At 39.4% G+C, this 16,726-nt stretch overlaps 1 protein-coding gene across 8 annotated transcripts in view; it reads right to left on the bottom strand.

Annotated features, from left to right (window-relative positions):
* Positions 1-16,726, bottom strand: part of GAB1 (GRB2 associated binding protein 1) — a 136,398-nt gene that overhangs the window by 32,160 nt on the left and 87,512 nt on the right. For 5 of the 8 annotated variants that reach the window (XM_003310530.7, XM_517458.8, XM_063809046.1 and 2 more), the window contains exons 3-6: positions 6,678-6,903; positions 1,791-2,392; positions 504-589; positions 6-309 (exon numbers count right to left, since the gene is read on the bottom strand). In XM_003310530.7, coding sequence (XP_003310578.1) covers positions 6-309; positions 504-589; positions 1,791-2,392; positions 6,678-6,903 — 1,218 coding nt within the window. Of the gene's footprint in view, positions 1-5; positions 310-503; positions 590-1,790; positions 2,393-6,225; positions 6,307-6,677; positions 6,904-8,103; positions 11,562-16,726 lie in introns of those variants that run through there. The other 3 variants (XM_054683862.2, XM_054683863.2, XM_016952274.4) reach the window with 2 other exon arrangements.

Raw genomic sequence — 16,726 nt, 5'->3', positions numbered from 1 at the left:
CTTACCTTTTCTGTCTGGCTTGAGGTTTCTATCCACAGGGGGTGGTTCACAGTCTGCAACAGGAACTGGCCTTCTGGGAGGGGTTTTTGGGCTGGACCTGAAGCCCATATGAGCAGGAGGAGGAACTTGCATTCCAAATGAGGAAAAATCAAATGTTCCTGGAGTCATTGGCACATAATTTGCTTCCTGAATTGGTTCTGTAAAACTGCTGGAATGTTGTCGTGGTGGTGAATTGGGATTCATTGGGACGTAATTTTCATCCAGTTCTTCACTTGAAACACTTCCCACTGTCAACACATTTTTGACTTTCTAAAACACATATATATTTCTTTTTAATAAACAAAAACTCTTGTCACACATGAAAACACAATTGTAAGTCACACTCATTCATATGGATCTCAGCGTACTTTTATTTCATGATATATCACTTAGTCTCATGGCACTAATTATGAAGATTTAGACAATGAAATACACTTGATGATGCCAAGGTCAATTATACTTACAAAGTGGTTATGGAAGCCTTCAAGTGAACTAGATCTATCACTTGGAAATGTTCGTGGAATATCATAGCAGTCTTGAGAACTAGCATCTAAAATAAAGAACAAACTATCAACATTTATTCCCATCTTTGCCAGCTCTCAGGGTCATTGGGATGACCTATTATCTTTCTCTCATTATACATATGCACACACACATGCACACACACAGAATTTTAAAAAGGATGCTCATAGAACTGTGTCTTGAATTGGCATATTAAACCACTAGAAAATGCAGACACTCACTCATATGCTAACCAATACCAATATCTAATTTTGAGTGTGAGTGAATGTCTAAGTCTGGGATAAGATAGGTTATCTAAAGATGAAGAGAAACACCTCTATTTTCTCATCGTTTGCACCACCTTGGGCATAACTTACATCTCACTAACTTATAACCGGGTTATACAGTCACTTCAAGAAAGGAGTTAGATACTGTTATTGAATGGTGAAATAAGTACTGATTTAAGTAATAATCACAGATACATTAAAATCTTGGAGATAGCTGAGGAAAACTCTACCACAAAATACAGAAATTTTAGCACATACTGTTTAGGATATGTGCATTAAAAACTTTAGCTTTCTATTTGTAGGACTTTGAGAATCTCAGAGAATCACCCAGACTCATTTTTTTCTTCTCCTCTCAAGGTCTGTAACTTTTGGATACAGACTCTAGGAGACAGTATAGGAAAGTATACTCACTAGCAATGAGTGAAGTGGGTAGTGATAAGGGGAAAGAAGATTCAGCTCTTTAAACACAAGTAAAAATCAAACAGCATAATGGCTTGACTGGAACAGAATATCACCTGTTAGACACAACATAAAAACTGCTTATATAGGAAGGAAGGAAATAGAGCCCAACAGATGTGACTTAGAAGCGGCCATAATGGCACACAAATACAGGAAAGGGTATGACTCGGAGAGGCTTTGTGGCTGGTCCATTTCCTGCCCTTCTGTCCCAACAGAGGGCCTATCCACCCAGGATTATAGAAAGTGGGAGAGAGAAGGGCACACTTCCTGAGGCAGGAAGGCATTACTAAGGCCATACTTCTTCAGGGGTGAGAAACTCCAACTCTTTTTCCCTTCCAGCAGAGCATGAATGCAATATACCCTTCCAGGTAGCTGTAGAGCTGAAAAAAAATGGACTGTATTTTGTAGCATAGTATATTTAACTACGCTTAAAAGAACAAATATTCAGAAAAATCGATTTTCTATCATTAACCTCTAATAGAGAAGAAGTCAACTAGAGCTGACCTTTTCGCAATTTGTTTAAATCCACAGTGGAAATGGTATTACTACGTGAAGGCGACATCCCTGCTGTAGGGATACAGTAACTACTGTCAGTGTCTGAGGCGGTGCGTGGGATACTACACGTTTCCACAGGAGATCGGTCATGAGCTGGATGTGGTTTCGGTGGCCGAGGTGGAGGAATATCTGGAATAGTGTCTAGCTTTGATGTCTGTCCCAAGGTTCCTTCTGGAAATGTTCGTGGAATCTGATAAGTATTACCAGGTGTTGGAGGAATGTCATAACTAATAGATACATGCCTCATTTGAGTCTCTACACTCGATGTCCCAGATGGGGTATTAAAAACATAGAGTTCTCCATCTGCTTCAGTACTTGATGGAGACACCTTTGGTAAAACATCATGGGAATAACTCCTGGGCAGGTTATAAAGGCTGGAGTCAACTGAAGCAGATAGGGCACGTGAAGGTGGAGAGTCGTACATCATTTGCTGCTGAAAAAAGCCATTCATTCCATGTTTGCTCTGGGAGGAAGCAGGATTTTTATGAGAAGGGACGTTATCATTGCAGTCTGTTTCAGAAGAGGTGGATTTTGCAGAATCAGCATGCGTTCTAAATAAAAATTGTTAATGACAGAATAAACAAGGTGGAGACTAAGAATACATTTTTTATAAACATATTTATAGCTAAGCAATCAAAAGATAGGGCTTTTCTCATTAGATTTTTTGTGTGATCCATAGGATTTAAAGCACAAATGTTCTTTAGCTTTTATGATTATACATCAGACAACAAAACCGCCACCACAAAACCAACAAAAGCATTCTCTCTAATTCTGTCCTAAATCTGCCCACACCCCCAACTCCACCTATTAAATCTGCACATAAAAACACAATCCCTGAAGCACTGGAATTAAACATTACAAAACTCTGGGAAAGGTAAATGATTAATGCATAGACACAAGGAAAAGCATTTCCTCTGAAGAGCATGCAAAAACCTAGTGCTAGTACAGTTTATATAGTTGATCCATTGGTCTTAAACCTCCCCACGGCAAATTTGTTGTTCCGTAAAATTAAAAGTCTAATGATTACTTGGTATTGAATAAGGTCAATGTGACTTACAAGAAGGTAACATCTAATTGTTTTCATATATCTTCCTTTCCACTACTTTTCTTTAACAAACATTTAGCCAACATTATAAAGAGGATCGAAATACATGATACAGAGTTAACCAACTCCAAACAATAACTCACTTTGAGAAATCTCATTAAAGTACATTTATGAACATTTTCGGTCTCTGCATTTTGAGGTATCACAAAATTTGGGTATAGGACAAGATGAAGCTAACAACACAAGCACACTCTCACTTCCTTAATGCTAAACAAGATACCTGAACTACTTCTGCATGTTGTCCAAAGTCCTGTAGGAATTTAAACAATATTTCTTTAAATAACTATGATTTTTTTTTAAAGGGCTTACCTTCCCTGACTTCTTAGTAACATGTGGCACTACGCTCTGTAAAGTCTCCCCCTTTACTATCAGAAAACCCACATTGTGCCACATTGTGCTTTTGTTTTCTCCATCTTAAAAAGATCTTAAAACCCTTCTCCCTTGCTGATTATTTCCTTGTTTCACTTACTGGCTCCTTCCTCCCGTCTCTCTCCCTGGGAATGGCCAACAGAGTTCAGTCCTCTAACCTTTTACCATACACGCTATTAGAGATCATCCTCCTTTTTCAGAACTTCATTTTCTTCTCTGAATGCTGACAACTTCCATCATCTTACCAAATTCCAAGTCCCATATTCTCAAACTAATATTTCTACTTGGTTACTCCAGTATTACCTTGCTTGTGTGCCTCAAATAGAAATCCATTTACTTCTTAAGTTGACTGCTTTTCCTGGCTTGCATTGAAAGAAATGACTTTATCCAGATTCTTCAGGCTTAAAACACAATCAGGTTGATTCCTTCTCTTTGATTTCCAGTCACGCAGGCACCGAGCCCTTCTTCTTAGCTGCGTACTTATTCCCTTGCTCTATTCCCATTGCCACTATCCCAAGTTCAGGTCCCCATCCCTGCTGAGATCTACATGACTGAACTCTCCTTAGTGGAATTTCCTCTACTGTCTGCCTCTTTCAATCTATTCATAGGACCAGACTTCTATAAGATCAATATTTTCAAAACACAGTTGTTATACCACTCATGTATTCAAGAGAAAAACCTAGTAAGGGCCCCTACAGGGTGTGGGAACTATAAGGCCTCACACTAATCCACTTGACATTGAGGTTACTAATAACCTGGCTCCACCTTCTCCATCCTATCCTCCAAGAGGCTCTCCTCCTCATCATCTTCCTCCCACCATGCTTGCTCACATCTCTCCTTTCCCTCAAGCTATTTTTGCACAAATTACTAATGATTTTCTTCTCTCACCAACTAGGTGTAGTTCACATTCCATTCTTCCTATGAAGCTTTTGTTTTCTCCATCTTAAAAACACTTGCACTGTCCCTTTGTGGAATTTCTAATGCACCTATGCATATTCTAAAATTTGTACTTCATTTAATTCAAATGCAGAGTTAAGAGAAGCTAGAGGAATTATGAGTAATAAGTAAAGCTCCTTGCTCTGACTAGCTTACAGTTAGTGAAGAGTAAGTAAAAACATCGTTTCTAACACTGCGATAAAACAAGATATGAAGGCATAACCAGGATGCTATAAAAACCCAGAAAGATATTTAAGCTAACTTGGGAGTCTGAGAGGAATGCTTCCTAGAGGAGCACATTCTAACTAAAGTCTTGCAGAACAAACAAGAGTTTGCAAGGCAACTCTGGTATATTATCTTCATCTCTAAATATTTAATGCTTGCATGTTTTCACTTCTTAGCAACTCTTACTTGTAAACTCCAAAGGTGACTATATCTGAGTAGACTATATCTTATATAGTTTGTACCTTCATAGCACCTAGCATAATATTGGGCACATAGTGGTTACCTCATAAATATTTGCTATTTAACTGTCACTTTTGCAAAATATAGATAGCAAAATACATCTGGGTGATGATTTTGAGCATAAGTTGTACTGCAAGAGGAAAGCTGTGATACCAGTGAAATCAATGAAATACACTATATAAAAATAAAATATACTGAGAACTGCCGCTTGGCTGTTGGCTTCTAAAAAGTTGCTAATGAAAAATAATTGTAAACTTTTGTAAAATAAAATATTAGTTAGTAGCATAGGTAACAAAGTTGCCAGTGTATAATTTTAGATACTCACAGCAAACAAGCAAAATCAAGTTAGAATTTGATATTAACAAATGTTGATTTATAAATTTTTTTCTGCTCTTACAGGTAAAATCCCATTACAACAAATACATAGAAATCCAGCTTTGGAATGAATATGAGCTATTTCCATCATCTCAGGGCATGGTTCACAGAAACTATTTCGTGAATCTTAACATATTCTACATTAAAATTTTTGAACAAGTGCTTTGTCTGATCCTAGCCCAGTAATAATCATTTTCCACATTAAAAAAAAATCTGTCATAAAATAATGCTTAATTATAATCTTGTTTAAAAAAACATTTTTCATGTCTATAAAGAAATATACTCTCTATCCAGACCCTAGCTGATTAATACATAAATAAAATGTACTCAATTGACTGGTATCACTAATTGTCACATAGCTACTAATGGCAGAGACTGGCCTCTAAATCATCATTTTTCTGCTCCTTTTAAAAACAGTAAAACAACTGCTTCTTGACTCTTTATTGCCTTAACTCTTCTAACTTTTCAACATCAAGTAACAAGGAGGATCCAATTAAAATGCCTTACAGCTTAGAAGAGGACAGGGGTGTGGGGGCAGGGAAGGAGATGGTAGAGAAACCAAGAATTTGGGACAGGCTTGATGATTCATTCCTTCAGTCAAGTGCTGCACTCCATATACTTCTACTTAAAAATTTGTAAAGGGAGGCCAAGCGCAGTGGCTCACACCTGCAATCCCAGTGCTTTAGGAGGCTGAGGTGAGAGAACTGTTTGAGGCCAGGAGTTTGAGATCAGCCTAGGCAACATAGTGAGACCTCGTCACTACAAAGAAAAAATTAGCCAGCCAGCATACAGATGGCATGCACCTGAAGTCCTAGCTACCTGGGGGCTGAGGCAGAAGGAATACTTGAGCCCAGGAGTTTGGGGTTACAGTGAGCTATGAGTGAGCCATGGGCAACAGAGCAAGCCCTTGTCTCCTAAAAAAAAAAAAAAAAAAAAGATAAATAAAAAGGCTTAGGGTAAGCTCTGCTTCAGTGCTAGATATGAAGACTAAAAGTTTCGTAATTTTTAGGAATATATTTATCTGATCAAATTTCACTAACATCCAATTTGTATATTCCATGGAATTTGCTATATTGGGATTTTACCTTATGATTAATTTCTCACACAGATCCAAAACCACCACAACACACTCACTGCAATGGAATCGTTTTGCTTTCAAAATCTTCTAGTAGAAGGTATTCCTCTCCTTCTTCAGAAACAAAAGATGACCCTTGGCTGGTTTATAATCACATAAGAAATGGAGCAAGATCACCATTTATAAATCAGTGAAATCTGTTAAGCAAGTAATACTGTGAGTCTGTAACAAAGACTACAAAATAGGAGACAGATTTCCAAAAGAGCCTTGTAGGGAAAACTGCTCTTTGCCAAAGATGGCAGAGATTGTGTCTCTTCGATACAATCTCCTGAATATCGGAAATCAATAGGGGAATGTAAACCTGAAATATAAAGCCTGAAACATATGCCTATACAGATGGTCTCTTTCAAGCCTGCAAATCGAAATTTAAAAAGTTTAAAGGTAAGAATCTCAGTGTGTACACACATACACACGCCTCTGTCTCTCTCTCACATGGGCATGTATAATTTACCTGGTGGGTTCGGGCTTCTTGCTTTGACAGTTGATGAGCAACAGGTAGTCTTGAGGATCCTCCTGAATGCCAAGAGTTTCCAGGTGTGGTGGAACATTGATTAGCTGATACGGAGGAGGTAGAGTAGCAGAGGATGAATCTGCCTGGGTGGATGGTGGTGCTGTATTTATAGCTAAAGGTAAATCAGCTGGTGCTTGTAAAGAGCTGCCAGGTGGCTTCACAGGATCTGCAACACCAAAGTTTAACTATCACGTCTATCACAGTTAAACAATTTTTGGAAAAACAAAGCTACTTTGGAGACAAATTGTTTCAACACACAAAAACAGAATAAATCATGACAATGTCAGCTAAAACAAACACTACCTAAATGGCGACCTTTATACAGGAAGTATTTTTTTATTCTTGTCAAAGAGATCTAAAGAGTAGGACTCTATATATATTCCAGATCCTCTAAAAAAGCCATGGCTAACCTTTGCCTTGAACAGTCTTCAGTTTTGAGGCTATGAGAAGGAAGCTGTTCTACAACCTTAGTAGAAGAGAAAGATACTTTAAAACTCCAGGATAATAAAGTGCTTCCTAAGCCAACCCAACCTTCCAAGAAGACCCATTTAATTACACAGTATTTACCAGGCCTGTGGTCCTGTGAGTACCAGGGTCAGCTCTTTACCCTGTTTATTTCGATGATCGTTCTTTTCTTTCTACCTCTTAGCAGACTACAGAGAAATACTTCTAATTCTGGGACTGGTGAAAATAAAGTCTATTCATGTTCAAGGAAACAGCTTCTTTAAGGCATCACCTCTTCCCTCAGCTCATAACTTTATTTGCCATTTAGTGGATTTTTGTAGTATTTTCATGGAAAGAGGTCCAGCAAGTAAATAAGTAATTTATTATTCCCTTAACTATGTTCTGAGAGAAATATGAAAAGAGCTAAATTGTGCAGAATGAAGCAATTTGAAAACCATGTGAAATTCTAGAATAAAATCCCGCTGTAGTCACTGACATAATCAAGTATATTAAAGGCTCAGAAAAAATGCTGTTAGTCTGTTTAGGAATAGAAGGCCATAAATAATCCAGAAAAAGGCAAATGCTCATACATGAATAAATTTGTTCTTAAAATTTATGTTATTATAGAACAGAAAAAGCTGGGTTGAAACTGAAGTCTCTTCAGTTCCCATGTGGTGGCCTTGTATTCAATCTGTTAGAAGGACCCCATCTCGCTTTGCTGGAAGTTTATTTTTCTTCTTTTCCTTTTTTGCCCAATAAATTCTGTTTCCCTCAAAGTGTCCTTCAATGTGTTCCTAATCCTTCCTGGTCACGTGACAAAACCCAGTTTTAGCTGAACTAAGGAACAAAATTCTGCATCATTTTTGGTGCCCGAATGTGGGGCATGAGAAAGGGTAAGATGCAAACCAAAAAATCTTTTTACCTTTCATTTCTAAGCCTTTTTGTCTTCAGATTTCTTCTGAGGTTAGAGGGAATTATGCCTCCCCACAACTCCCGTCACTCCCAGGGATCAGGAATGTTGGCCTTTTCCTTCTTTTTTCGAGTTAGACAGCAGTGGCTAAGGCCAAAAGGCCCTGCGCAGTGGGCTGGCCAGCATTCCCCACCATGTCTCTCTCCCGGTAGGAGAAACCTATTTGCATATGACAAGTTCTTCCCCAGGCATCTTTTTCTTTTCTCCACGATGTCAGCAGTTAACACAGCCTTGCATTTAAGCTGTCTTTTCCTATTCTCCACCAGGTCAGGAGTTAGCTTTAAAGCGAGGCCTTTTTTTTTTTTTTCAGATGTTTTGCTAGACCAAGAATGATAAGGAAAACTGCTTCTTCTTTCTCTGTAAAGTTTTAGTTATGAAAAAGGATTTGCGAGGTTGGGCTTAAGCTTTAGCCAATCTGGTGTGCTTTTCATGTCTTTCTGTATGGTCAGTAGCAAACTTTGCTGCAGGCCTCCATCTTGTTTTACGTCCTTGGAAGTGTGACCTGTAACCATGTGGCAATGCTTTGTTTAGCCTCCGCCATTTTACAATGGTGGCCCAGGCTCAATCCTAGCTTAGGCAGAGTCCTTTCTGGTTTGATATCTATGTGACTTTTGCTATTTGTTTATTCTCTTCCTCCCCACGAACTGCCTTGGATTTTCCTTTCTCTGAGCCTTTAGTAAAGTTTGAAAGCCAGAAACACTGACCACTTGGTGCAGCTAAAATCGGATAACAAAGAATTTAAAAGAATTTTCTTAAAGAGCACTCAGCTTAATTAAAAGTGGATATCCAAATTATAGGTATATTTAAAAGGCCTTTATGTTTTTCTCTTCCTGGGTCTTGTTTTGCTGGAAAAGGGCTTTTTCTAGTCAACTGAATTATTTTTCTCCATTTTGCCTTGCCACCCTTAATTCTTGCACGAGAGGGGAGAGACCTCTGTTTTCCTCATGAAACCCCAGGAATTAAAAGTGAATAGATCCCTCTCAAAATCTGTTTTTGCCTCCCAGTTATGCCTGTTTATTAGGCCTTAGAAGCTTCATGTTTTCCTAATCCTGTCTCTTTATGGGCTCAACCTGGAGGTTGGCAAATGAAAAATCTTGTGGTTACTGGATTTTCTTCTGCCTGTCTGTGTAGTTATATATGTGTTGTCTGGGCGATGTCTATAAAAAGAGTTCTAATTAATTAAAGAAGGATAGGTGCTTGGATCAAATATTGAAAGGGAAGATAAAAGCTGTGTGGTACCTTTTAGTTCACGTGACTTTAATCTTTGAGACATAGAAAAAGCCTAAAGATAATTGGTAAAATGCAGATGTCAAAATGTAAATTTTTGCCTGGGGTTAAAGGATTGTTTTGAATTAGATAAGATAAAGCTAAAAGTTCAAACAAGTTGTGAAAGGATTGTAAAAATTAATCTTGCAAAAGAAATTCCAAGTGTGAACATATTAACTAAATTCAAAAGCATATAATATGGTTTTTCTGTAAATTGAGCACTGAAATAAAAGCACAATAAGGTACTCTTAAGGCACTAATCTCTTTGGCAAAAGTTTTAAGGGGTTATAAAAGGTTTCTGCTTTTTCAAGAATTTGAGTCATCATTTTGGCAAAATAAATAACTTATGGTAATCTGAAATTCTATTTCATAATATCAAGTGCTTTAACCCTCTAACATAATTAACAAGCTTCCCAAAATCAAACTTCAGTTTCAAAATTGTCTTTGCTGACACCTGGCTTTCTGGATGCTACAGAGGGCTCCTGGAGCACCCAGAAGACAGATAAACAGGACTATTTGACATGTTTACGTACATGGGATTGCCAAAATGATGTTTAATCTTCTTCAGGTTATATCTTAGGGAATAATATTAATATATGTTCCAAAATTGTATGGGATTTCTAAAATTCTAATGTCTGAGTATATGCTATCAATCACAATTAAGGTTGTTATGTTATTGTAAACCACAGAGATAACCAAATTTCTTTTTCAATTGTGTTTCTGACTGTAACTACTGTAGACATTTCATTACTCACTGACAATTGTCTTGTTTTTATCCTCTTCAAAAGATGGTTTATAATCAGCTACAGAACTTTGACAGGTGCTTTCAAATGTAGGTTTCTGATAACTTGGGAGATTGTGACATTGGAATAAAGGAAAAATGTACAGGATTCATGGAGGGCTGAAATGTTCACGAACATCAAGCAAAACAAGAGTTAACTAAATGGACTGAACTCATAGAAAACTGAAGTAACCTTTTTGACTTTTGCTTGGAACACTGCTGATCTTTGTTTATCAGAGTCCAAGGAAACTTATTTTGAGCTATTCATGGCCTTTAATAATTGAGTAAGGTATAATCCTGTGAACAAAATTTGGAGCATATTTGTCTCTCTGCCTCTCTTCTCCAGAATTTGGAAACTAGTTGTGAGTATTCTTAACTTATAGCAATATGGTTGTTTGCATCAGTGCAGTAAGAATCCATTTTCTTTTGCAACAGGATGCAATTGGAGAAACTGGTTGTTTCACCAAGGCTTTGACTAGAAACGTATGCTTCCCTTTAAGGAGTCAAGCTCTACTTGCAGAGCTGAGTAAAGCCCCTTGGGAAAATTGGCCTCATAGCTCATCTACACAGTCCCCGTACAGGGTTCCTAACCTGTGGTGAGTAGAGAATGCCACTTTCCAACAGGCCCAGGACCCACATGTTCTTGGGATCTCAAGAAGAGAGGCGTTTACCCAACTCACAGGTATTTGAGGGTACAAACTCATGGATGGAGTTGGCTTTAGAAAGTCCTATCTGAGACTCCTTGTGGAACAGAGTTCCATCAAAGTCGATCTAAAAGGCCTATGTTAAATTAATTATTCAGGCTGGGCACAGTGGCTCACACCTGTAATCCCAGCACTTTGGGAGGCTGAGGAGGGCACATCACTTGTGGTCAGGAGTTCAAGACCAACCTGGCCAACATGGTTGAAACCCCATCTCTACTAAAAATACAAAAATTAGCCAGGTGTGGTGGCACGTGCCTGTAGTACCAGCTGCTCAGGAGGCTGAGGTGGGAGAATCACTTGAATCCAGGAGGCGGAGGTTGTAGTGAGCCGAGATTGTGCCACTGCACTCTCACCTGGGCAATAGAGTAAGACTCCATCTCAAAAATAAATAAATAAATAAATAAAAATTCTTGCTGCACTTTATGCAAATAATGGGCCAAGTATAAGACTAAAGTCTATTTTGCAAACAACTCCATCCTATCATGATTTTATTTTATTTTATTTATTTTTATTTATTATACTTTAAGTTCTAGGGTACATGTGCACAACGTGCAGGTTTACCACATATGTATACATGTGCCATGTTGGTGTGCTGCACCCATTAACTCATCATTTACATTAGGTATATCTCCTAATGCTATCCCTCCCCCCTCCCCCCACCCCACAACAGGCCCCGGTGAGTGATGTCTCCTTTCCTGTGTTCAAGTGTTCTCATTGTTCAATTCCTACTTATGAGTGATTTGTTTTTAACAAAAATGAGGACTGGAGAGAGAGAGAAATGTTTCAAAACTTCTCATACATTTGTCATTATATTCTAGACCCATTAGTTGTTTTTAAGTTCTTGCCTACATTTTAAACTAACCCTGCTTATTCCTGTGAACCAACCAGCCATCTCTGGCTGCAGCTCAGAAGAAGCTAAGGGGATGGATAAATCTGGATCAATATTCTAGTTCTAAGCAAATATCCTGCAATTCTTGTCAAGTGATGGGAATAAACAGGATGCCCATCACCCAGAGGTTTCCTTTTTGGAAAAGTAAGACCAAGGGAGCTAACCAAAGCCAGGTCCCATGCACCCAAATCTTAGCAAGCATAACTATAGCCACCAGTTATCTGGGTGTGTCACAAGACATCCTTTTCTCTCCCTTGTTGGAGGAGGACTCAATTCCACAGCTTCACCTTAGCATTCAGCTTATGATAAAGAGTCCATACAACCCCCCAAGACAAATTTTTGTCTCAAACTCAATTCTAAGCTTTGGGTAAAAGCCCTAGGAAATAAAACTAGATCTGATAGGTCCAGAGGCAGACAATAATGGAAGTTAAAAGGCACAGCTCAGGTGAGTGTGACTTATCCCTACCGATTAAGCCAGGCTTCTCCTTTCACGGATAAAGGTTATACCAATATCCATGGCATAAATGCAGTCTAGGGAATTCAAAGGCTACTGACAGCAGGGGAGATAGGGCATATGTGGGTAAGAGCACATATTCCCACCCCCATAGGCCCCCCATTAACATAGGTGAAGGCCACTTTGATACCCATGGGTGGAACCCTGTAGAGGTTGCTGGTAATTGGGGATATAATGATGGAAGAAAGAAAGAGATGCTTCACTTTCTCTCCCTCACATACCCTGGGTATTCACTAGGAAGAGAAGGGAACCTGGGATGCTTTGCTCCCCTTTCTAGATGAGTAGCCATTCACCTTTAGTCTGTACCCCTTTCAAATGCATTCTGAATCCCTAGGACTCCTTTGACAAAAAAATCTTCTTTTTCTTCCTCTGTCCTCCCTTCGCTGATAGGTAATTTTGTCTCTGTACTGTGGGACACGCCCCTCTGATGCAGCCTCCAAACTGGGAAAAGTTAATTTCCCAAACCTTAAACTGGTTGACTTAGGATTGTGCTTGGAGGAAGGGAACACAGAAGCCTGACATGCCGGAAAAAGGGTAAAAGGTTTTGTTGCTTTTTTTTTTTTTTTTTTTTTTTTTTACCAGTCAGGCTTTGGCCTCCCTCTCCCTGTGCAAACCGATAAAAGACCTTGGGATTTTTTAGCTGTATTTACCCCCAACCCCGTTCGGTTTTCATACATGTTTTTAATAACCCGGTTTGTCTATTCTCGCCTTCAGGCCATCAAACTCCAAACAGTCATGCAACCGGAGCCTCAAATGATGGCCCCTTTTGCCAGGAACCCTTAGATAAGCCTCTGAGGGGGATCTGACTGCTGTTTTCCCAAAACAGGGACCCTTGTCAGCAAGAAAAAGTTAAGATTGGTCTTCATCCTTATCCTTATCATAAAGGCAGTTAGACGTACTTCTTTAGAGTGGGGAGTGATAGATACAGGGAGGAGCCTGGCCTTTTCAGATCCTGGGTGATGGCCTGGAATTCAGTCTGTGAGGTGGGGAGCCTATTAGGAGGACCCCCTCTCACTGTCCTGAGAGTACTTTTTTCTTCTTTTCCTCTTTGGCCCAATAAATTCTGTTCCCCTCACCCTTCAATGTGTCTGTGTTCCTAATCCTTCCTGGTCTTGTGACAAGAGCCCGGTTTAGCTGAACTACAGAGCAAAGTTCTGCATCAGTAATGCATGTCATTTGACTTGTTAATTTACCATAGAGAGGTGAAATATCTGCTCTATTTTCTCTAGATAATAAATTATAAGAATAAATCCACATGCTTTTGATAATGCCTTTACGTATTTAACTATAATATTCATAAATGTACCACAAGCATGTTTATTTAGCTCATTTTACAACCTTCTGGGCCTAAGAAGTCATATCCTAATTATGAAGCCTAAATAATAATGTATTAATATGGCTAAATATGACAGTTTATCTCTAATTGTGGTTCTCAATAACAAACAAGAAAGGATCAGAACTCCTATGCATTGTGCGTTACACATTGCAGATGCTGAAAAAATGTTTCATTCACAAGGCAGACACTCACTGAGCGCTCTGTTTGTTTTATTATTTATTTATTTTTATTTTTTGAGACAAGGTCTCCCTCTGTGCCCAGGCTGGAGTGCAGTGGCACCATCTTAGCTTACTGCAGCCTGGAACTCCTGGGCTCAAGCAATCCTCCCCTCCTACGTAGCTGGGGCTACAGGCACACACTACCACATCTGGTTAATTTTTTAAACTTTTTGTTGAGACAGTGTCTCACCATGTTGCCCAGGCTGGTCTCAAACTCCTGGGTTCAAGAGATCCTCCAGCCTCAGTCTCCCAAAGTGCTGGAATTACAGACTTTGTGTCAAGTCAGAAGAAATTAAGGCAAGGGGCACTTCCAAATCTGTTAAGACCCATTCACCTGCACGTGCAGTTTTGGGATTTGCTCCTCAAAAACTCTGAGCACTCCTAGATGAATCAAGTTCAAAAATATTCTGTTAGAGAATCTGGCCTGAGTAAACAGAAGGTGAACCAACTTCTAACTTTTTATCTTTACTATGCTCCATGTAATGTCAAGTCTTCATAGCTCATCTAACAAACTCTAACACCTTATACCTGGAGTTAATTTTTTCTTTTTTTGTAATTTAAAAAAATTTTTTTATTTAGATACTGATGTTTATTTTCCATGTTGCTTAAGAACCCGTGCAATAACAGCTTAAGACCTTCCAGTGGTTGCTCCTACCCATTCAGTGGCCTGAGCAGTGGGAGCTGCAGACCAGTCTTCTATGGCAGGCTGAGTGCTCCAGTCTTCAGAAGGGAACTGCTGAAGAGGCACAGAAGGCACCTGCATGCTTTCAGATCAGTGTGCAACCTCAGGCTGAGTAGCAGTGAACTCAGGAGCTGGAGCAGTCCATTCACACTGAAATTCCTCCTTGGTCACTGCCTTTTCAGTAGCAGCCTGTTCTTCTTTTTAAATCACTTCAGGATCTCTGTAGAAGTAGAGTTCAGGCATGACCTCCCATGGGTGTTCACGGGAAATGGTGCCACGCATGCGCAGAACTTCCCGAGCCAGCATCCACATCAAACCCATGGAGTGAGCTCCCTTGTTGTTGCATGGGATGGCAATGTCCACATGGCACAGAAGAGAATCTGTGTTACACAGAGCAATGGTAGGTAGGTTAACATAAGATGCCTCTCTCTATGAGAGGCTGGTCTTCAGCCCTGGGGTCAGTAACCACAAGAAGCCATGGCTCCCAGAAGGCTGCCTGCATCTGAAGGTTCCAGGAGTGAAGTGACCAGCAATTGGATTGGCTCCAGTGGCAGCAGCAAACTTCAGCATGGCTCTCTGGCCAGTATTCCTGGAGGATATAACACTGACATCTGCAGGGTTTTCAACGGCAAGAATGGCACGAGCTGCCAGCAGAAGCTTCTCCCAGGTCCTCTTCAGATTTATAATGTAGATGCCATCACTTTTCCTTTTAGAGATGTACTGTTCCATCTGGAAGTCAAGATTGGTGCCACCTAAGTGGGTTCCTGCTGCAAGGAACTTAAGGACATCCTCCTTCATTTGCAGGACATCAAGGGCTCTGGACATTGTGAAAGTTTCCCTTTAAGTTACAACGGGAATCCAGAACAACGCCATATGGACCCCTCTGTGGGTAGCACAGAAAGGCCTTTTTTTTTTCTTTTTTTAAAGTCGGAGTCTCGCTCTGCCACCAGGCTGGAGGGCAGTGAAACAATCTTGGCTCACTGCAACCTCCAACTCCCTGGTTCAAGTCATTCTCCTGCCTCAGCCTCCCGAGTAGCTGGGACTACAGGCACACGCCACCACACCCAGCTAACTTTTGTATTTTTAGTAGAGACAGGGTTTCACCATGTTGGCCAGGATGATCTCAATCTCCTGACTTAGTGATCCATCTGCCTCGGCCTCTCAAAGTGCTGGGATTACAGGGAGCCACTGTGACCGGCCTTTTCTTTCTTATATATAAACATAAGAATAAAAAAATGAATTTTTGGATATTTATATGACATAATGCCATAATTTCAGTGGATGCTCATAAATACCTCTTGTGGTATCTAAAAATGTTGATTATAAAATGGTCATCAGATCCTACCCTGTGAAATGTTTTACTGTTTTGATTCAGTTGCAAATACAGAGATTTATTTAAAAGGATTTAAAATACCACAAATGGTGACTCAGAGTTAATCCTTGAGGATTTAAGAGAAGTATGAAAAATATTTATCTTTTAAAGAAGAGCTTAAGAAAAATATATACAGTATTGAGGAAAAAAGAGCAGCCCACTCAGAAAACTGTTAATGTATCCTACACACTGTATTCACAAGTGTATTCCATATACTTCCCCTTTCCTCTACAGTACAGGCATGGTAAAATGGAATACACCAGCTCAATTTTTAGTTCTGACCAAAAAACACTACTCACTGGAAATACTTCCCTATATGAAATAGTATGAATTCTAGCTTTTCACTGCAACTACTAAAATAACTTTTTCAGGTGGTTGTTTTTACAGATACACTTTTAACACTTTTTTTAAACTTCATGGCTATACACTAAATGCACTGAGTAGAAAAGAAAATCACCTAGCCAGGCAATTACGTGTGTCTGACTTTGTTTTATTAACACAATAGGACCATCTCATTTTTAACCTTCCACTTCTCCCACCCGTAAATGACAGAAGTGTCTTACCCTCTTTATACCTGCAAGATCCTCTCAATTTTCTGCAAAGAGGACAGAGATTCAAAGGTTCCTTTTTTTTAAAAAAAAAATATCCTTTTCATAGCACGTGAAGACATATATATATACATATATACACTTTTTTTTTTTTTTTGAGATGGAGTCTTGCTTTGTTGCCCAGGCTGGAGTGCAGTGGCGCGATCTGGCTCATTGCAAGCTCCGCCTCCCGGGTTCATGCCATTCTCTGGCCTCAGCCTCCCGA

Source organism: Pan troglodytes, chromosome 3 (assembly GCF_028858775.2).
Source record: "Pan troglodytes isolate AG18354 chromosome 3, NHGRI_mPanTro3-v2.0_pri, whole genome shotgun sequence".
NCBI lineage: Eukaryota > Metazoa > Chordata > Mammalia > Primates > Hominidae > Pan > Pan troglodytes.
Note: the sequence above shows the minus strand (reverse complement) of the source record. Positions and strands in the feature narration are given on the sequence as shown.